Raw genomic sequence first — 24,231 nt, 5'->3', positions numbered from 1 at the left:
GAGGAGGTTCTGAAGTTTACTGATATGTTTTTTTTTCTTCAAGCTTTACCTAAGTGTCTAGGTGGGGGATTCTATAGAAATGCATTATTTTTTTTAGAATGAACATTATCAGAGTAACATTTCGCAAGGCGGGCAAGGAACAAAGTGTCCATCGACCTGAAGCGTAGGATTTCAGCCTAATGGGCCTGAGTATCAATTCTTATTAGCATCTAGTTAGTAATTAATAACTAAGAAGTTGTTGATTAGAAATAGGTACATACAACCTGATGCATCTAAATTTTTAATTTAACAAAATTGGTATACAGTCTATTGATATTAACTGAAATTGTACTTTAAATTTTCAAGTATTGTTAATAATAATAACAACAAAAATAAAGTAAAAATTACCAACAATGTATTATTAATTATTTACTCTATATAGGTCCCTCCCCCGTCCATGCGCGTCCACCCTACTTTTACGCAAAACTCACCACGCAGTCTTTCGCAAATCGCCAAACGAAACACGTCTCTAAAATGTATCGAACATATTTATACCGCTCATCTCAGTTTAAAATATATCATCAATACATAAGATCAATAAGCTTTCAATAATAGGTAACGCTACCTTCATAGAAAGCCACTTGAGCCTCAATGAAGGCATCAATTTAAAAACAGCTTCATTATTTTCCGTCAAATGAAAGGCGTCGTATAATATTTTTTTTTCGTTAGTAATGAAGTAACTATGTGGTGAAACGTTTGATTTGATCGTGGGGTGAATTGGCCATTATACATGAAGGGTGAGTAGGTATTACTATGTTCTAAGCACGTTTGAAAAAATGTTAATTTATTTTTATTTAACACTTGGTCCAATTTTCTCAGGTTTTCTAGTAGTAGTATTACAGGCGTGATCAATATAAAAAAATTAACTACTGTAGTTTTATGTCCCAAATAGAAAAGTCAAGGTATAATATTTTACTGAATTATTTCACGAATTTTCTAACATCATTTCATCAATTAGAATTGAACTAATTAACACTCTTTGAAACTTACTGTGAGCAAATATTTTGACGAACATGTTTTTGGTTAATATTATTGTTTATGTAATTCAACCTTTGTTATCTTACACAAAGGTTGATAGTTTATTTATACTCGACATTACTCAAGCACTTGGACAATTTTTGTTACTAAATTGTTTTAGGAATTTACTACATTATTTCACAAATCGACTTTAACTAGCAAAACACTCTTTGAAACTTAATGAGAGCAAATTTTTGATCAATATGTAAAGGATGTGTTGGTTATTAATTGTTTTATTATATTAATTGTTAAGCAATAATAATAGTTAATACCTTATTAACATATACTTACCTACAGTTATTGTATATAGCCAATTATATACAGCGATAGTGTATGGTGACCAGACCTTTGCCACTATAATTATAAAAGCTATAGTCTGTGGTTAACGGTGTAGGTTGACGATTTAGTTTTTATGTAATTGATTTTTTTTGAAATGTTTTCAAAATTTAATCTCATCGTTTACAGTTTGTTGACCCAAAAAAAAAGAGCTAAAGTTTTTATATATACTATGATAGATATCATCATAAACATCTTAGATAAGTGCGCTTTAATTTAGACCTCATCGTTGCTTTGCATCGATATCACACTAATATTACAAGGCGAAAGTTTGTGTGTAAACGTGTGTGTGTGTAAGTGTGTATGTTTGTTCCTCCTTTTGCTGCGGCTATTGAAGCGATTTGGCGGAAATTTGTGATTTGTTTGGATTTGTAAAAAACTGAGCTCGCGACTTCGCTTCGCTAGTAATAAAATAAAAGCGTAAAATTTTTTTTTTAAGTCTAAAAAAAAGAAAGTTTTTAAAAATTTGCACGATCTGTAATTCCAAAACTAACCCTTTTACTAAACATCGAAAAAAAAATCTTGATCTTGCATATTTTTTTATGAATATTGATAGGGACGTTTCACAATGTTATTTTTCAGCTGTTTGTGAACTTCAATGTAAGGACCTTATCGTAATCTTAACTTCTTTATCTTTATATGCCCAAAAGTAAATATAAGTCAAATAAAATAAATAAAAAAAGTAAGAGTAGGTAATTTTTATTAGCTAAATTGACGCGCCTGTATAGTGTTTTACGTTGATTCTCTTTCTACAAACACTAAGGCTTCGAAAACTAAACGAATGTATGGAAATGACCATAGATCGTAGATCGTTAGATGGGCCTCAAAGAGTCGCGGAATTTTCATTGGGTTCGCACATAGAGTAGGTACGTCATCACTCGTAACACATTTCTCTTTATTCATGTTGTGGCTTGTGTTTTCACACTTCCAAAATGATCACGAAGGCATAATTAATAAAAAAAACAGTAAATATTTTTTTAAGTCTCCGTCCACTCACAGCATGCGCTTGTTACGTATTAAGATAAGATGTTCGTGCACGTCTTTGGGTAATAATATAATATAATTGTGCGTTCTTCAATATGAAGGAACCCGTCTAACAATTTATATCGATGGAAATGACAGATCCGATCGATAAATTGATTACCTGACCACCTGTAGATTACAATACAATCATTCCTATATATTATGCTTTTCAAAACCTTGCAATTGTTGAAAAAGAGCCGATATGCCACACGTCTACAGGCCCATATATACACAGGCCATATAGGTATATATAAATAAATAAATAAATAAAATAAGCCTTGATTACAGCTGGTTAGTTACATTTACATTTTTAAGTATATACATAATTCTTATTCATCAGCAGCTTGTCCTTCGACATAGGCTTCCCCTATCTCCACCCTCTCTCTCACCCTCACTCCTCCATCTTTTCTCTGTCCCTCGCCATCCTCATCCAATCAAGACCGGCGACCTTTATAAAATCATCCTCCCAATGATTCACCTTCCTTTTTTCCTCTTACCATCCCTAGGATACCATTCTGAAATCCTTTTTGTCTATTTCTCTCCCTTCTCCCGTATCATGTGTCCTATCCATTGCCATTTTAGTGTTTTGTATACTTTTTCCACATTTTTAAATTTAGTACAGGGTAGTGACCCTGCTTTTCGCATTCACGACCGCGTGTTTGATTCCCACAACTGGAAAATATTTGTGTGATGAGCGTGAGTGTTTTCCAGTGTCTGTGTGTATTTATACATTATATAAGTATTTATATGTAGTATATAATTGTATATTAATATTATAATGTCAACTATCTTAGCACCCATAATACAAGCTACTCTGTATGCTTACTTTGGGGCTAGATAGTGATGTGTATTGTTTAAGTATATTATTATTATTAGTATATACTCTATCTTTTCTCCTAACTCCAGTTACACTTCTTTCTATTCCATTTTGGCATAGGTATATATACAGGTTATTAATGTTATGTTTGCAATATTACAGAGTGCAGTGTGTGCGCGGCGGCAGCGGCTGCGGCGGCGGCAGCAGCGTCTTGGAACACGACGTGTGAGCCTGATGCTGGGAAGACTTCGCCTGTCGTCACCAACGGGACAGTCAACGGTGACGCGTATGAATACAATAAAGCCTGTAAGTACTATTTTATAATGCCTTGGCGAAGTCCTAAACCACCCGAAGAATCAGGTACACTCATTATGTTGTTCAATATCTTGCTACGCTCAATTATAGTATCACTAGTTACTGTTCAGGTTTCAAAGTGGGCTCTCGTAAGAAAAACAAATTTTTACTATTTTTTCAACGAAGAACTGTTTTTAATTGTTGTGCTCAATAAAAATTCAATAGTTGGTGATCGCGCAGCCTGTTCATTATTTACTTTATTACCTAAGGCTTTAATGAATGAATGAAATATACTTTATTGTAGGTACACTAAAAATCAAAAGCCAGAAATTAACTTAAAACCTCAGCAAACATTGCAAACCAACATCCCAGAGGTGCTACAGGATGGTATCGATATGCAAGTAAGTAGCCAGAATTATGAGCAATTGAGGAGAACTTTGGAGGATTCTATTATGACATATAGGTACATGCCTCTTAATTTAAGACCAAAATTGCCTCGTTTGCCTGTACATAGACGAAATATGGCGTTAGTGGGGGTTCTAGATCAGATTTTAGGTGAATATCTCGTAACATCTGAGGACCTAAGTGATACGCATTCGATTCTATTCTGTGGAGCCGTTGCGGCGTGTCGTATTGCGGGTGTCAAATTCCCTGAACCACGCACGGCTCCGCAGAGGACGGGTCAAGCACCAGCTTGGCGGACCAGAATCGAAAGGCGTATCACACTGACTAGAACTCTCACAGCTAAGCTAATCTGCTTCAAGGAGGGCAACAATCGCCCTAGAGTTATGCGATTTGTGACTCAGGCTTTTGCTGGGACTGACACACGTCCGTTCCAGTACTTGGCTTGTGTCACCGAACGCATTGACTTCTTGAAGCAGAAAGTCTATGCATGGGCACAACGCATTAGGCGTTATAAAGAGCGTATTGACCGGTATAATCAGAATAGGATCTTCCAAAGTGACCAACGGAAACTGTACAGGAACTGGGAACGATCCAGTGTCTGTGTGACAGATGGGGAACCTCCGACTTCTGATGCTATGTCAGATTTCTGGCGTAGCATCTGGTCGGCCCCCGTAGGCCACACTGAAGGCGATTGGATGAGTACTGTCAAGGAAGAGTGTGCAATGGTGGAAAAAATGATTCCGATATCCATTACTACAGAAAATGTAAGTTGTGCAATTCGTCCGGCGTCAAACTGGAAATGCCCAGGACCGGACGGATTGCACAACTTCTGGTTAAAATGGTTTCGTAGCGCCCATTCTATCTTGGCAGTGCAATTTCAAAATGCCATTGACACTGGATCGCTACCGGCATTTTTAACAACTGGTGTCACGTTCCTGCTACACAAATCCGGAAGTACCACAGACCCCAAAAACTACCGACCGATAACATGCTTACCCACCATCTATAAGCTCCTTACATCCATTCTGTCATCAAAATTAACGATGCATATAAATGCAAATCATATTTTGGCCCCAACACAGAATGGATGTAAGGCCCGGTCTCGTGGTACAAAGGAACTTCTCCTCATAGACACTATTTGCCAACAGGTTCGGCGAAACAGAAAAAATCTCACGGCTGCTTGGATAGACTACAAGAAGGCCTATGATTCAGTGCCTCATTCATGGCTCATGGAGGTCATGCGGTTGTACAAGGTCGATACAACACTATGCTCTTTTCTTGAGTCATGTATGAGACAGTGGATGACAGTTCTTCGTCACCCAGGCGCTTCTGAGTGTTCTGAATCGAATGAACTGATAGGGATTAGGCGAGGTATTTTCCAGGGCGATAGTTTGAGCCCTCTATGGTTTTGTCCTGCTCTTAATCCTCTCAGTACTTTACTGCGGGATTCAGGGCTAGGCTTTCGCCTTCGCAGGGGTGGTGAGCTCATATCCCACTTGCTTTACATGGATGACCTCAAACTGTATGCATCAAAGCGTACAGACCTAGTGTCATTGCTGAAGATTACTCAAACCTTTAGCAATGACATAAGGATGGAATTTGGTGTAGACAAGTGTGCGGTCATCAATGTAGAGCGAGGAAGGATAGTGAGCTCCGAGAATATAGTTATTTCAGAAACTGTCATTCTCAGATCACTCCTTGAAGGCGAGACCTATAAATACCTTGGAATGACAGATGCACTTTGTATTGAGGCAGGGAATATGAAACAGGTAGTGAAGGAACGCTTCTTTGGCCGCCTGAAAAAAGTCCTAAAAAGTCTTTTATCAGGCGGTAACAAGGTGCGTGCCTTCAATAGCTGGGTCATGCCCTTACTCATATACACTTTTGGCATTCTAAAGTGGACTCAAACCGAACTGGATTCCCTGGACTGTAAAGTCCGCAAACTGCTGACGTCATACCGGATGCATCACCCCCGTTCATCTGTAATGAGATTGTACCTCCCACGCAAGTGTGGAGGACGTGGCTTCTTAAACGCCAGGAACCTCCATAATCGTGAGGTGTGCAATCTCAGAGATCATTTTCTCAAGATGAATGTGAGTATGTATCAGGATGTCGTTGCAGTGGATAAGGGACTTACCCCGCTATCCCTAGGCAAAGAGAACTGGCGCAAGCCTATAGTAATCAGTAACTCAGATCGTGTGGCAATATGCAATAGCAAGGAGTTGCATGGACGATTCTACAAGGCCCTTACTGGGCCGGATGTAGATCAAATAACATCTGTATCTTGGTTGCAATTCGGTGACCTCTTTGGGGAAACCGAGGGTTATGTTTGTGCAATTATGGACGAAGTTATAAAGACGAGAAACTACCGGAAACACATTATGAAAGATGGCACTCTAGACATCTGTCGAGCGTGTCATCGTCCTGGGGAGTCCCTCAGGCATATTGTGTCCGGGTGTTCCCACCTTGCTAACGGCGAATACTTGCACAGACATAATCAAGTAGCCAAGATAATCCACCAACAGCTTGCTCTTCAATATGGCCTTATCGATTTTGAGATGCCTTACTATAGGTACGACCCAGCGTCAGTTCTTGAAAATAGCAGTGCATTGCTCTACTGGGACCGAACGATTATCACTGACAGGTATATTGTAGCCAATAGACCTGATATAGTGCTAGTCGATCGGTCAGTGCGTCGTGATATTACTGTTCCACATGACGATAATCTGGTTAAAGCCGAAAAGGAAAAAGTATCAAAATACTTGGACCTTGCTCACGAGATTACCGCCATGTGGAATGTTGAGTCAACTATTATTGTTCCGATAGTTGTTTCAGTCAATGGTCTTATAGCGAAAAGCTTCGACCAACACCTTAAGAAGCTTTCGCTTAACTGTTGGATCAAGAGTCGGATACAAAAGGCGTGATTCTTGAGACGGCGCGTATTGTGAGGAGGTTACTCACTCTGGAGCTCTGACCACCGGTTGCTTGGACACTCAAATGTCCCGCAGCGGGAGGGTGAATTTTTTTTTATAAATTTTTAATAATGTTTTGTATTTTATACTTATATTGTTAAAAATTTAAAAAAAAGAAGTAATAAATAAATGAGAGACAATTAAATAAAAACGCAAGAGATGCCTAAGTACCTATCAACTCACGGCGACTTTGTTTTAATTGTTACCGTACTACATCATGTTCTAAACAGTAATTCGTTTTTCTACCTAAAAGAAAATCAGATGAAAGCAAAATAATTATAATCGAAAACAAAACGGAATTAAGGTAAAAAACCTAAAAATTTCGAGGTTTACGTTATTTGAAAAATTATTATTTTGCTGTCTTTTTAACCGACTTCAAAAAAAGGAGGAGGTTCTCAATTTAACGCGTATGTTTTTTTCATTTTTGTTACCTCATAACTTCGTCTTTTCTTAACAACTTTTGTTGATAGAGATTGGTCCCATTTTTTTCATGCAAATCGGTTTAATAATTTTGATTTAAAATGAAAATAACGAATTGCCCGTACTGTGATGCTTTTCTTCACTTTGTTCTCACACTAAAACAGATAAATAAAATCTTTTAAACAATTATATAAAAGCCAGTGGCGTATTAATTAAAGCCGTTTCTGAAAGAAACACGGGAAAGGACTGTCTAAATATCCTAAAACTTTATAATATAAACGCCTTGAGTTAATGCACCACTGTGTTGGCACCGCCTTCAAAGTGAACAAAAGGTAGCACATACGATGTTATTTTTTGATTTTTAGTTATTTTTATGATTTTGAAGTCAGTTGAATTTTATTGTTAAAAAGATTTTTGTAGTCTGTAAAAATTTTACATTAGTTGCTACAGTTAATTACTTAGGTAAGTACAAGAAATTACTAATTTGCTAATTACCTAGATTGGTCATAGTTCAACAACACGGTCGAAAATTTGTTTAGTTCAAAAATTCAATAGCTCGTGCAAGTTGCCTTTAGTTAAAATGCCACCCCTTTTGTATATAGGGTGCCGCCCTTTGTAGATACTATCTATATACTCAGATATAATAATAATACAAGAATGTAAGAAGGGTATAATTTTTGACTAAAACCAAATTTTTAAATAGTTTTTAGCTAGTGACTGCTAGTGGTATATATTAGGTAGGTACAGACGGTAAAAGTTACATAAACCCAAGTGAATGTCAGGACGCATTGCGTAAATAATTGTAAATCAAATACATTTAGTAAATGAATTAATAAAGTGGTGGTGGTGGTTTGACACGCTCTAATTGCTGAATCGATGTCAATGAGTTTTGGTAGAGATATAAATATATTGGAGAAGGACTTGCTACTTATTTTCACGTTAATAGATGACAGTCTTCCATTTTTGAATTATTATTCATAAATGTTTACTAGGAATGTTTAATAGAGTATTAAATCGTCTAAATGAAGTCCACATTTTGGTATGTACTTATGAAGGCTGAAAGTTTATCAGTTTATGATCCTGCCATATATTATTGAGCTTAGTGTCGCCTCACACGCGCCACACGTGACTGCCACAAACGCCGCTATAAGAAGCAAGAAGGAGCCACAAAAGTAGCTGAAGTGCTTGATAGCCACTTGTGGTCGGTGGTCGACACTTATGGTTGGTGGCTGCTACTTTTTTAACCCATACATACAATATCATAGTGGCGTGTGGCGACGTTTCGTTTGGGAAACTTTGCGGTATCATTTCCTAAAATTTCTTCAGTGCATGAACGTCATTCTTCCGTCAGTGCGTGGTGCCAGTGATGACTTACGGTTCCGAGTCTTGATCGCTAACTACCTACAGTGGGTGGAAGAACGAGGCTCGCAGATTCTCTGCGTGAACGAATTAGAAATAAAGAAATCCGCAGAAGATAAAAAATTGCGAAGCTGAAGAGCATATAGTTCGATGTGCCTATGGATGGGTCTCAAGACAAACAAGCACCAGAAGGCGCTGAGTTGACCGACCCCCTACCAGGTGGGCTTACGTCATGCGAGGCAGTCGCAAGACGCAGGCGGCTAAGGTGGTGGACCATGGTGTTTGCATGCCCCTACACAAGGCCGAAGTAATGTAGTGAACGTGCATCGGCTGATGTAATGATAATGTTGATAACAGATTTAGGTATTTCATTACCGTAGTTCTATTCTTCATTCAGGATCTTTTGAATCAATTACTGCCATCTAGCGGAAATAATAAGCTATATGCAGCACCATTGCTAGCTTGTGTGAAGTTACTCTGTGATGATCTGAAATCCGAAGATGGACCATATGCCATCGGATACGCTAAACATTTTCTGAGATAGATAGCTATAAACTGACAAAACTTAATAAAAGGAAAGGATGCCTATTTTACACGTAAATTACATATTTTCTGTGGTAATAAAAGTGGAGCTTGCAATCGGAATATGATCGAATAATTATGCAATAAATAAAATTTTGTTACGATAAATGAAAGCCCCTTGTCCAATGTACAATAGTTTATCAAATAAATATTGAAACCCTTAATACCTTATTGTTATTAAATAAGTAATAATAATATTAACGGTTTTCAGTTCGCACGTTGAAGTTAAAATGCATTTTAATCATTATTTACATTTATTAATTTACCATAGTTGGCTGTAAGAATGATATATAGCTAGTGTGGGTCCCAAGATTTGAGCGGTATTTCCAGGGCTATGCTTGTAAAAGTTCTTAAATATTAATATAGATGGCACTGAATATATTCGATGTGCTGCCATCTATGATTGTATGGCTACATTACGTGATAGAGAAGCTGGCAAGACGTAATGTTATATAAATAGCATAGATGTCGCTGCTACGCGAACATGTGTGTGTTGTTTGTGAATATGTGAATAGATGTTCTATTTTATAATGAGGTTTTCTTTGGTTGTAGTTCTAAGTTGAGTTTAATGCGTATAAACAGTTTAGGTTCTCATGTTCTTTGTAGAAAACTAATGAACATGAAATAATTCTTACCATGAAAACATAAAGGATAAATTTATTAGTAGGTAAAATTTATCGGAAATCAAAAGTTAAATTTAAAAAAAAAATCAGAATTAAGTATTTTATATTATTATCGTCATCCTCCGCATCATCATCATCATAATAATTATCGGCGTTATCTTCATTCTTGTTATTGAATTTTATCATGAAATTGTTATAAAATAAATTTAATTATCAAGATTTCATTTTTACAGATTAGCATTAAATTTTGAATTTATACCTCTTTTGAATTCATACATCACAACTTGTGTTTGGTTTACAATTCAAGAAATAAAATTTTGTTAGTCTAAATCTTTGGTAATTTACGTGGTTATCTTATATCATGGCTTTAGATCATGAGGTTCTGAGTTCGATTCCTGGGTCGGCCTTGTGAAGTTGGTGGTGTTATACCCCCGATCGATCACGGTTTACCATCATGATAGGATGGTAATGTTTGACACCTATAGTGTCAAACATTACCACCCGTACCCGTTAACTCGCATTGTAGTTGCTTCGTGGGTCGAAGCTCTGAGTTCTCTTACAATAACGACGGTCTGACCCTGTAATGGTCAATTCTAATGGACTAAGAACTTTGTTACATTTTCGTGGTGGTGGTCAGTTGCTGTTATTTTTTTAAGAATTTGATAAAAGGGCATAAAATCACAAAGTTCTGCCAATCACACGTCCCCAAACTAATACACTAACTTTTACGCTGTGGTAACCCATATCGTTTACCAAACAATCAATGATTTTATTTTGTGTGTATCCTAAAGACTGTATGAACTTACATTGATTTTTAAACCCTTACTTTTGGGAGGGCGGGAATTCAATTCAACTTTCGAAGTTCTAGTTCTTAGTTTTCTTTTGTTCTTAGTTTTCGAAGCTATTAAGTAAATGTCACATTATTTAACGGTGAAGCTATATATCGTGAGGGAACTAGCATCCCGAGAACTCATAATGTTTTATATATTTTATGTTCTGATGATGTGTAAAGCCCGCAAACCCATACTTAAACGGAGTGGCGGAGTTGAGCTGTATGTATAGTAGTGAACAAAATAAATAGTTAAGTGTGGCGCTATGTGCTATCACTTACTTTGATGTATAAATTATTCCTTGTATACATCAATGAAAGGAAATATTAAATCACATAGGCTCTTGCTTGTATCGTCATTTTCATGACTCATCCCTTAGCAATAATTTGATAGTATTTTCTGCGTATTGTAAAATGACTCATACATATTATTACTACTCCATAGGTAGGTAGGAAATGGGTACGAAGTTCAAGTTTAACTACGAAATACGAGTATGCTCACAGAATACATAAACAAAAAAATAGGTCTACAGAAGATAACAAAGTTTTCAACACTTATTGATGATTCGAGTATCAATTAGGTCAAATACGCAATTATTGATTAATTTAATAATATGAGTTAAGTATTTTATAAATAAATTATAGTCAATTTTCAAATTAACTTAGGAAATTAGGCTGTACAAGATCATTATAGGATCAACAAATAGGTATTTTTATTAAAACTCTTTTTCTTAAATTCTTATTACATACTTGCACTGGCAGTAACAAACAATTTTATAACTCGTATATTATGATTAATACGTATATTAATAAATAATAATATCACAACTAGCAATGAAGTTTAGGATCGTTTTCAGGTTCAAGTAGTCTATTTAAAACTCTTTCTATTAAATTCTTATTACTATTTGCACTGCCAAAACTTATAGGAAAAATGAATTAAACACTTACTATGATTTTACATATTAAAAATATTAAAAATAATATCGCTATTTAGCCACGAAGTTAAGGATTGTTTTCAGGTTCACCAAGTAGTTTATATAAAACTCTTTCTATTAAATCTTATTACTCTGTGCACTGGTAGTTCCTATAGGACAAACGATTTATTAACTCTCATATTATGATCGAACATACAATAATGCAAATTAAAAAAATATATTGCCAACTAGCAACGAAGTTTAGGATCGTTTTCAGGTTCACCAAGTAGTTTATTTAAAATTCTTTCTATTAAATTCTTATAAGAAACTTATAGGAAAAACAAATTAATCACTTAATATGATTTAACATACAATACACATATTAAAAATAATATCGCTAATTAGCCACGAAGTTTAGGATTGTTTTCAGATTCACCAAGTAGTTTATATAAAACTCTTTCTATTAAATCTTATTACTCTGTGCACTGGTAGTTCCTATAGGACAAATGATTTAATAATTCGCATATTATGATCGAACATACAATAAGCAAATTAAAAAATAATATCCCTAACTAGCAACGAAACTTAGGGTCTCTTTCGGATTAACCGAGTATTTTTATTAAAACTCTTTCTATTAAATTCTTATTACTACGTGCACTGGTAGTTCCTATAGGACAAACGATTTAATAACTCGCCTATTATGATTGCCCAGTGGGTATGACCTCTGCGTCCGATTTCGGTGTGGATTCGAATCCAGTCCGGGGCATGCACCTCCAACTTTTCAGTTGTCTCAAACGTTGAAGGAAAATCAGCGTAAGGAAACCTGCATACCAGAGAATTTTCTTAATTCTGCCACAACGTGGTGGACTATTGGCCTAACCCCTTACATTCTGAGAGGAGACTCGAGCTCAGCAGTGAGCCGATTACGGGTTGATAACGATATTATGATTGAATATAAAATGCGCAGTACGTATATTCAAAATATAATATCGCTAACTAGCCACAAAGTTTAAGATCCTTTTCAGGTTCAACCAGTACCTATTTTTCTATTAAATTCTCATTACCATTTGCACTGCCAGAACTTATAGGACAAACGAATTAATCACTCATTATATTATGATTCGATATACAATACGCATATTAAAAAATAATATCGCTAACTAGCAACGAAGTTTTACAGGGGTGAAAAGTACAGTGAAAGTAAACGTGACAATTGGGGTTTTATTATTTTCAAAACTTGTCTTTCTACTGTGTTTTCTATTGTCAGCAATGTTGGTGCATAATCATTCATGGATTAGAAGACGACAATAGGGCGAGCGGCGAGTTCGTCAGATTTGACAAGTCAGTGAAGGGGACTTCCTCAAGCGTTTAGGGTGGAAAGCGCCTATTTTAAACTTTGCATTAGATTACTTTTTTACCTTTGCATAATTCTTTGCCTCTAGAGAAAGCGTAGTCTCCGAGTTCGCTATGCATTGATGAAATTTTAAACCACAAAAATGCTTCGAAGCAACTGGATTCGCTTTCATCTTGACAGGATTTTGACGAACGGTTTATAAAATATAATTGTTTAATACGTTTATTACTAAGTCGGTAGATTCACAATACGTGTAAAGCAATTTATAACAATTTAAACAGCCTTTAAAACTTAAAAAGGGAGAAATAAAAATTCAAAGTAAATGTTTTGGTTTCCTTGCTAGCCAACATCTACCAAGGGACGTTTAATTAAAAATATGAAAGTAATGTTTGTTTTTACTCTTTGAACGTTAATAAATGCATTAGAAACCCTGGAGCTAGGTTTAAATAACTTGCTTGTAAGATTGCTTAGTTCGACAAACCCAAGTGTGTTATATTAATTAATATAGGTATAGGTAATATTATTTATATAGATAACAAACCAAAATCTTATTAACACTCATCATTATTCTACCATAATTTTATGCAATCAAATCAAATGTCAATTAAGGTAGCTTAATTACCTTATAAACTTTAATATATATTATAAAAGTTCCCAGTTATGACGATGTTATTATTTAGATCAATGCTCAAACCGAGTACTCGACAATGCTCTACAGTATCAATGAAATGAAAGTTCGTCACGCCTCACGCCCTTAGCTCCACCAATAGGTTATTGAAAGTACTTTTTATAACCTATTATACTATACTACGAGTATTAACTTTTCGAAAATAATTACAAAGTATAAAATTAACGTTTAGGTAAATAATTTTTATGCATATGGTAGAAATTGCACTGAATGTTTGGATTTTTGTATTTTGTACAGATAGTAATATCTTACCAATCCATGAATTCACCGAGCGGGTGCCGGGTCCTTTGCGTGTTAGAGAGAAAAACTCTGAGAAAAATCCAAGACTTGTGATCTGGATGTAGGGTTAAGGAATTCCTTGACGATCGATCAACACTCCCCTCCTCCCTAGCCTAGCCAAATTTGGTAAGATCCTATTAAATATAAATCAAAAATCAATATAACTTAAAAACCGTAAAATGCGTTCTTTTTGTATAGGCCTTGATGTCAGCTATCACTCTGTAGTATGTCGTACTATTTAATGGATACCCTGTATAGGAATTATGTGCCTTGACATTTTTAGCCGAAATTTTTTTACTTTATCAAGGAACTCGTGAAGGTATCAAATTAACATTAAACTTTTAGGTTCACGATCCTTTGGAGCTGTAGAAGAATCAATTTTATAATTCAATGTTTAATATTCTGACACTCTTTTTTGAGAACTTTTGACTTTCTCAATGACAAGTAGGCCTTAACTGAGCTCTCTCGTGATTTCTGACCACAAGTTTATTCCACCCATACCTTTGACGGCATCTTACCGGAACACTAAATCGCTTGGAGAAACGCCTTTTCCGGTAGGGTGGTAACTAGATACAACAGATGACTACCACCAGAAAAGGCCACCAGTACCTATTTAGAAAATATATAACTTTAAAATGACCCGAGCTGGAATCGAACCCTATGAATACCATTATCAACTGCGCCAAAGAGAACGTCAAATACTTCCCGTTGATCCTAGACTTATGAGCTACACGAAAATTTGTATAACACTAGGACGTGCCCGATAACTTATATTTATTTAACAGGTAGCTCCAGTTGTAGGTTGCAAATCATTAATGTGTATATATAATATAGTAGAGCTGTGGGTACAAAGAACATTATATAGTTACAAGCGGATGCCTGCAGCTTCGTCCGCCTAGAATTCACTTTTTTGCAAATCCCGAGGGAGCCATGGCCTTTTTCGAGATGAAAAGTAGGTCATGTGTTAATCCATAGTAAAATCTATTTTCATTCCAAATTTCAGCCAAATCGTTTCACTAGCCGCAGCGCAAAGGACAAACATACACACGAACGTTCGCCTTTATAAGATAAGTTTGATTAATAACTGACCCAGCAAACGTTGTTTGCCTTATTTCGCGAAATAAAAATATCACTTAAGGATATAAAAATATGTTGGCCGATTCTCAGACCTACCTATATTTACTCAAAATTTCATAAAAAATTGTCCCGCCGTATCGGAGTTTGGTAACAAATACCGCGTAACGACAATTTTATAATAGATATTCATTTTAAAAAGATTTCTTTTAGTAAAAAAAACTTTTAGTAAAAAAAACATTATTTTAGTAACTAATAAACAGGTGTTTATTTCTTGCTTCGTTAAACATATTAAACAAACATATATTTCGTACGAGAAAAATAGATCGTAGCATTTGTACGATGGGAAAATACTACAACATTAGCATACTGAATAATATTTAACTTAACGTCGATAGTAACTTTATTCGTTTTAATTTCTAAAACATCATCGGCACCAAATCAAACAGCTTGTGGTTGTTTTATGATAATTATATTCTGAATAGTGACAATTATGATCAAATGCCCAATAATGTCATTTGGTTGTGCAACGTGTTATCTCGATGGATACGCGTTGAGTCCCACTCAAACTGGCATTCCAGGAGTGCCGTTTTCAAACAGTTTATACGTTTGGAATGTTTTAATTCTACACAAATCTCGCGTATGCGGTTGTAAAAGCACTACTGAAGACGTCTGAAGATTAGTAATTATACTCTATATTTAAATTCAAATGTCTGTTCTATGCGTAGATTTACGAGTCAGTACAGAGTGGTTGTTTTGCTGGTTGTGGTTGTGGTGCTGCTCTACAAGTTTAATTCGTACAATAATTTTACACATATACCCGTAATACGAGTATGTGTGTATAATAAATTTACGAAATTTTTTAGGCGTGAGAAAAGATAAACAATGTTTACAAACGTTCATATTTTTATATGGTCATACATAAAGTCTGCATAGCTTGTAAACAGTAAAATAGATTTAAAATAAATCTCTGGGAAAAGGTTTTAGGCATAATAAAGCATTAAATGTAACCTTAATCTGGTTTGCCGTGTTTTGATGTTAGTAGTAATAAATTATTTTCCTGGCTTATTTTTTCACGATGAAAACGTTAGTTGAAGTAATCTCGCTTACAGGAACTGTAAGGGGTACATCGACTTAAACATCCTGTAAATATTTTAATTGTTACAAGTAGTAATTATAACAGAATGTGAGGTGTTCGTTGTGCGGCCTGCGAACGCCTCGATAAGCATTCCCTTTCTCGAAGACCGAGCGAGGAGCGTCGCGAGCCAGTCCTCGCTACGCGTCGACAAGTGAGTAGTGACATATTTCGGATTGGGGTAAAGTAGCCGGCGCTTTCGGGCGGCGCACACGTTCCGTTAGCTTCTCTATTTTAAAAACCACTTGCTTATATAGCTATATCCGGGAAGGGACTGAGCGCGACCACCGCTGCTCGGCGACGACTCCACCACTGCCACTTTTTGATGCAGTCGACCTGCGTACGCGTCGCCGGCCGCTCCGCGCGCGCGCTCATGCATCCTACGAATTTCGATAGTTGATAACTAAATACCACGCAGTTGTTAACTACAAATGGACCGCGAATAAAAGTGTTATTTTTTTTACGCGTAGGATGGATATTACGCAGAGGTGATATTTGTGGTGCGAGCTAAGATATTTTTTGTTAACATGAGCGGGAAGGAAGGCGGAAATGCAGTTCCGTCTTCGAGTAAGTATTAACAGATAGTTTGGATTATTTTTAAAGTTACAGTTTGATTGTTAATTTTGTCTCGTTCTTGTTATTTTTGTGTGCACACATTTGTTTATCGCTCGCACGTGTTTACGGCGCCTGCATGTACGGGGTACGTCAAAAGCGTATCGTGAATTGGAAGTTGCCCTTATCGAGCGGATGTGACTCGCAGGGCCTGGGAAGCTAAATAATCGTAGAAATTGTTTACAACACCATTGAAATTATTCGAATTGAGGTTAATAGCCGCGTTCATTGATGTCGCACATATGCGTGCCATGTTTACTGCATGTTTGTGTAATCAACAACACTCATTTAATTAGACGTGCTTTGTAATTAAGTAGGTAGCTACCTACTTTATATTTTATATAGTAGTACAAATAGATTTAAACATGCAATGCTTTGAAAATTTGTTTCTGCAATTCTAATTTAAATTTATGTAGGTACATCTGTAGGTAGTAGTTAACACTTGCAGGTATATTTTTATAGATAGATTACAATTTACATAATTAACATAAATTTAATACTTACTTAAATTATTGCTGCAGAAACAATACATTATGTTAAAAGTTAACACCGGAAATGAGCATACTCCATCAACAAAGTTATTGGGAACATATTATCAAACAAGGTACGTACGCATCGTGTCGTAAATTGTTTACTATACTCGTATACCAGCCGTACTCCGTAGCCGTACAATTCCGTTTAACTTACTCGCGCCCGCAGCTTGTATGCGTTAGGAAGGCTTAACGGCATTAAAACCTTATTACCATCAAAACAAAGCTGATATTACATTGGCGGCGGCTGTTTCCATTAATTTGTGGGAGTTCAAAGCTGGTGTGCGTTTTAGGCCGACTGCATTTTCGAAGGACCGTAATCTCCGTTCCCCACCACACTTCCACTGCGTGTTTTTGTCGTTTACATACCAAGCCGCAGCCAGTAGTGAGGACCACCGAGCGAGCTATCGATGTCTTGGAGCAGGTTGGCTTTGACACTCGCAATAATAATATAGTCGACGTTTGGAAGTTCCCTATTGCATCATGGAATAAAAGTGTCATTGAATTTCAATGAGCTGCCTTAATAGCAAGCTGAAACGCACTTCTCGTCTATATATTTATGTAAGGCATGAGTGCGTTATTTCCAAAATAAATTGTTATTCATAGAGAGTGGCAGAAGAAATACCTATTTGGAATTTTTAGAAAGTCGATGTTAAGTAACGCTACGTCCCTACGGCAGGGTCCGACTCAGTAACCAGTCAATTAAGTCTGAATGGTGGTACATTTAACCATCTCTTTCACTCCTAGCTAAAGATCCCGAACGCAAGCGCCACTTGACGGTGATTCATGTTTAAATTCCATACCTGCGATTGATAACAGCAAAAAAGCAGTGAATGGCACAATATTTTTGGAGATCTACTTACAGAGCGCTCTTCTATAGAGATAGAAGGTCTTACAGGACATTATTTTGCGTACTACTTAAATCAAATACAGGAATTGCACCTCACAAAAGTTTACTTTAAAGTAATAAGTAGGTACGTTCCCGCATTTTTGTCAAGAACGAAAAAACACAAAACTTAGACTACATCATGATTGTTTATTGTTTTAAGAGTTATTGCGATCTTTTTCTTATCTCTACATTGTCTATTATCTATTTCATACAATATTTTATCTATTTTCGTAAAATTTATTTTGCACTATGATTTTTTAAGTAGATTGCCTTCATAATCGGCTTAAACTGTCGGCTATTTGTATTGAAGGGATTTAATAAAATATCCTTTTTACTTTAATAACCATATGTAAAAAGTTAACTTTTTACATCTGATTATTATCTACTTATTATTTACTCGTAGGTATACTAATATTATAAAGAGGTTTTTGAGTTTGTACGTTTTTTGAGTTATAGAGGGTTATTTTTGGATCTACTAAATCGATTTTCAAATTATTTTACTAATAGAAAGCCACGTTTTTCTAAGTTGTATTGGCTATATTTTATACCGAAATAATGGAATAGGGTAGTTGATTCATATCAAATTTAATATGAACAATATTAATTTCGCATAGCACATGGAATAAGATTCCGAAATATATCGATATTAATTAATAAAAGTTAAGGAATTCTTATGAAACTTAATTTAAAAAAAAAGTATTTTTTAAAAATTTCCGAACGTCTAAAACGCTGTCATCCATATATATTGTGACGTCACATTGTAACTTGATGTACTAAACGTCAAAGTAATTGTTAACTAATATTTTTGTCAAACGCTCCGTTTGTAAGCGATTTGTTATAGTGACGTCATGAAACAGTTGAAATAGAGACCGAGACCATAATGGCCGACAGGCGTTTTGGCTCATAGTGTCAAAAACACATTTAAAAACTAAAATTTTCATAAAATCATGTCTCAAAAAAAAATGAAATGTTTTTTTTCAATTTAGTAGAACGATAATGAACTATTTTTAAACCATTAAAAAAAAGTGCCAACTAGCCTATCAGGCGGGTGAAACCGCGGTGCGTCGGCTAGTTCTGTATAAGTACATATTAACTTAACGATTCTTTACGATCTATTTCTTATCTATCTACTAAATGAAAATAAGAAATGGATTTTAATAATTTCACTTTGATTTTACATATGACACGCATGATTGGGGATACTATAAAACGTAACGGATTACGGGAAAGGCACCCACCAAACTATGTGCATTCCTATTTAAATAAATTCTAATTCAATGCATGTCAATCGAGACCGCTGCGACTCGTTTTAGTTTACATTTTATAGATATTTAAAACACATAGCTTGGTATCAATGCGATATTTTATTTGATCTGTGCCGCGTTAAGGCATTTTATAGTTAAATCAATTTTATAGTCGAATCAAAAAGTACTGCTAAAACTTATTTTCTTACAATACGTGATGAAATAGAGATGTTCTCATCACGTATTGTAAGAAAAGAATTTAATGTTCTTCTTCTTTTCCTGGGCCGTTTCCGAACCTGGCAACTAAGGTGGCCGTTGTAAGTCCATTTGGTGCTGGTCCCCACTGGAGTCACTCTAGCCATCCAGTCATAGAACATCTATATTAATAAGCCTGAAAAAGATGTTTATTATTAATAAGCAGACGCTCGCTACTTTGTACGCGTAAAATTCAGTGTTTAAACAATCTAGTCTACAATAATTCATTTTAATTCATGATACGTAATTTCCATGATTAAAAGTAGACCTCAAACTCAATAACCTCATCTAACTTTCAGTAAGAGCCCCATTAAAATCGATTCCAAGATTTGCCCGGACCATCAGAAATATAGGCCAAAATTTTAAAAAAGCTTGTGATTTGGTATTCTGTTAAAAACTATAAGCACTTGGAAAAATTTTGAAATCACAGAAAAAGACTTAAATTTTATTTATAGGTATTGATTATAATTACAATAATTGATACATTTTAACTTATGTTTTGTGAGTATAATCTTACTGCTTACGTAATAAATTTTAGAAATTCGAAAATTTGGATGGATGGACGGTTGTTACTTATTGTCATCAGGATGGCTGAACTGATCTAGATAAATTTAGTCCAGAGATTGTAGACTGAAATAACACGTAGAATATACTCGTATGTAACTTAACAATAAATACTACATATGTATATCAAACGTAATAACTTTAAATATCAAAAATAGATCAGAAACAGCCTCAACAGAACTGAAAATATGCAGTTTCACCATCCTGCTTTTAAAATAAGGGGGCTTAAATTAACTCGAGCTTCGAAACAGTTTAAAGTAATCGTTGAACTAACAATAAGCCGAGAATGTCAAGATATCTTCCTCATGCTTCGTCCTCGGATGAGGGTTTAAGCTCTATGGGCTATTTTTAGTCGACAATAACTCATAATAGTTTATGATACTTTTTTCTATTCATTCATAAAATGGTATTTCTTCTCAGTCGCATATAAAATTACTCGAATTTAAAGATTAAAAAGTAGCATATACACTTCTAGGGTGGAAAGTGTTTTTTTTCAACTTCCCGCTGGTACTAAGGAATTAATACTAAGTAGGGAAGATATTGCTTTCACCCTGTTTTCTGTTTTTCAAAAATCAAGTTTTCAACTGATCTCGATGTTTTGAAGCTCTAAGAAGCTATCCTAACTATTTTTACGACGAGTGCCTGTATATGTGTGTGTGGATTTGTGTGTGTTAGTTTTCAATGTAACTATGAAATCACGACGTCATACAAAGATTTCCCGTATGCTTTGATTCAATTCGGACAATTAGTTTTGAAAAATTAAAAAATAGTAATAAAAAGAAAATACTGTAATAAATATATTTTTTCCAATAAATATTTGAGTCGAGTATAATGGATATCTGGCGTATGCGTGTGCATGAAGTTTTAAATTCCTAAGTGTATGATACAAGGCAGGATCGTAGGGCGCGCGGGCGTCGACTCTTGCGCCGTCTGAGCAAACAGAAAAGATACACGACTCAAATGCGCCTGCGCCTGGCGTGACTTAGTCTATCGATCAGGGTATGAAGTAATGAGACAAAGTAACCAAACAGGGAAGGTCTGCATTTGATAAGCACTATCAGAAGTATTTCGTACGGTATGCAGTGCATATATGAAGCGCACCCCACTTGCACTTGTCCTATATTTGCTGTTCAAGGATAAAAATACTCAACATTACATTCATCCATCATCACCCTAATGTCCTAAAGCTAAGCTCAGGCCTCTTCTCACAGGAAAGGAGGATTTAGAGCTTTGACGAGAACTCGAGGGAGTATTGGTAGGCTTAACGCTGCTTAGATTTTTTATTTTTCATGTTCAGTGTTTCACCATTTATCATTATAGACTTATCTAATTTTATGACATTTGGTAATGAGAACTCAACACTTTTCTTTGTATTTAAAAGTAAGTTACTTGCAGTGAATCAATGCGACACTTGCGATATTAAATCGAAGTTATATCATTATATCAGCAAACAGTATAATTTTACAGATGCCGCTGACACGGTATGGCAGTTGGTTTATGCACACTATGAACAGAATAGGACCCAGAGTTTAACCCTGTGGGACGCCCATTATGAAAGAAGAACCATGCGACTTTATATCACTTATGCATACCTTTTATGTTCTATCACTGAGATAAGAGTGATAATGAGATTAAGTGCAACATTTTTGATGCCATAGTGGCTTAACATAGGTAAAAAATGGTCAGTGCTGTCAAACGCTTTGGACAAATCACAGAACACTCCAATAGCATTCTTAGAACGTAAGTCTCCTCTTGGAAGTAGTCTCCTTTTGGAAGAACCCAAATATAATATTTTTGATCGACTTCCAAAAAGGAAGAGGTATTTTTGTTTTTCTATAACGTAGTAAATGAGTTCAAGTTCATCTATGAGATTCCTCGAAATCAATTCTATAGTCCATGAAAATGAAATTTCGTATACTTGGAAGTAGGTAGTTGTTAATAGTTAAATGTATAACTCCAGTACTTACGGAAATCATTAAAATGTAATTAATTTGGAATCTCTCTTGGAATATCAAATTACAAATATTATTATCAAAGAGGGAAAACAAAAGTATATACTTTTGGTTTTTCCCCTGGTCTAATACCTACGTTTCTACTAATTACAACAAAATTTATGCAAAATAACAAACTGGACTACGAACCTGTAACGGCCAGACCTTCTTTGTTTCATAAAAACTGAAAATTTGTCAGCCAATTCTACTATAGGTAAATATGATGAGACAATATAGTTTTTCTACCCTGGTGGCTTGGGAGGTAACAGGTTTTAAGTGTCCAAATCCTCAATTGTCCAAGTATAAGACGTACCTATTTTATGATTTTTTTGTTGGGATAGTATGAAAAATCATATCACTAATCGCCAGACACAAATGTCGTGGCATTCTTTGGAAAATCACGGTTAAAGATTGAACTTTAAGAGTCTCCAGCGAAGAATTGCTACGAAGCTACAAGTATGTGCTTTGCCATAATCTCATTTTCCAGAGGAAAATAAAAAAGACGTTTTATATTTAAATGCTTGAGGGCCTATAGTTCTGGACCCTTGAAACATGCTACCTCTCAAAGTTACCACGGTTTTAACTTTAGTTTGATTACTGCATTCACCCATGTTAGAAGAATTTATTTATTAATTAATTAATGTATTATGGTAGCTGACGAAATTTCTTTAGTAATAATTATGAGGAAAGTCTGGCTATGACAGGCTCTCGTTCAAGTACCAAGCTAACGTAGGTACCTACCTAAAACATAGTAGTTCATAGTAATAACGTTTAAAGTTGTACGAGTATGTCTACGCCTTAATTATTTTGTTTTTATTCACTACCCATTATATTCCTAGAAGAACGAATGAACGAACGATAATAGAACTATATTGAATGACATGAATGTAGTCTTTATTATACACTTAAATAATTGAGACCAACATAATAATTTGCGGAAGCATGTCAATCCCTTTTATGTGAGTACACCCGAGCTTTTATTTCGGAATGTTTTGTACAAATATCACTCCTTTGAGTCCATTGCGTTAATACGAGACTTGCGGGTGATTGTACCTTATTTTTATGGCTCACTACTTAAGTTTCATTCATATTTACAGTTCCCGTCAAATACTTCCTCGTATCTAAGTTTGCCGCTCTGAAGTTAGTCCAGTAGGTAGCAAAGCAGCGTTTCCCAACCTTTATCAGCCACGGAGCCCGAGGAAATCAAGCACAGTCTTCACGGACCCCCTAAATAATATACACAGCAAAAAAATCCGATTAGGTATTTATTTTAGTTATTACAGATCAAAATAGGTACTTATAAATGTTTTATATTGTCTTGTTATTATAAAAAATATGAAAAAAAAATTATGTAAAGGTTGGTGTTGCTTTTTTGCAACTATATCAGTGATATTTGGGTTGATGTTGCTAATAAGTTGTAATCTCAAATCAGTGCAGTAAGAGTAGCGATTATGAGACATTAGCACCGCGGACCCCCATACACATACTCGCAGACCCCCAGGGGCCCATGATGATGATGATGAACGACAAAGAATATTTGCCATGTCTTTGAAATATAACCAATATTCCCATTCACCTCCAAGTAGTCGAGAAAGACTGTATGACGAGTGGGTACGCCAATAGTCCAGAGGGCTGGGACTTCTCGGGAATAAGTTCGACCTTTTTACCGTTGAGCTATTGAGGTTTATAATGAGTTTATGAGTTAATCTAGAACAAAGCCATAATAGCTCTACGATTCTCATCACCGAGAAGTTATGGATCTTCTTCTAAGTTTTTTCTGACTAATTGGAGGGAAACAAAAATATTTGTGATATATTTAAAAGACATGGCAAATATTCTTTTAAATCTTATTTATCTATAAACTATGTATTTATAATTCTTATTGTTACTAGGCGTTTACAGTATTTACTTCAACCTACTTTACTTAGTGTGTATACATCACTACACGGGTAAATAAATACACATAAAATAAGTGAATATCGAAGG

The 24,231-nt window shown here is 35.4% G+C and overlaps 1 protein-coding gene across 2 annotated transcripts in view; it reads left to right on the top strand.

Annotated features, from left to right (window-relative positions):
• Positions 1–493: 493 nt before the first annotated feature.
• Positions 494–24,231, top strand: part of LOC112048304 (protein lin-28 homolog) — a 41,091-nt gene continuing 17,353 nt past the window's right edge. Inside the window, exons 1-2 of one of the 2 annotated variants that reach the window (XM_052882676.1) lie at positions 494–776; positions 3,395–3,538. In XM_052882676.1, the coding sequence (XP_052738636.1) occupies positions 770–776; positions 3,395–3,538 (151 nt within the window). In that variant the 5' untranslated portion in view covers positions 494–769. Of the gene's footprint in view, positions 777–3,394; positions 3,539–16,326; positions 16,728–24,231 lie in introns of those variants that run through there. The other variant, XM_024085825.2, reaches the window with a different exon arrangement.

The sequence above is a fragment of the Bicyclus anynana genome, chromosome 7 (assembly GCF_947172395.1).
Source record: "Bicyclus anynana chromosome 7, ilBicAnyn1.1, whole genome shotgun sequence".
NCBI classification, from domain to species: domain Eukaryota; kingdom Metazoa; phylum Arthropoda; class Insecta; order Lepidoptera; family Nymphalidae; genus Bicyclus; species Bicyclus anynana.
Note: the sequence above shows the minus strand (reverse complement) of the source record. Positions and strands in the feature narration are given on the sequence as shown.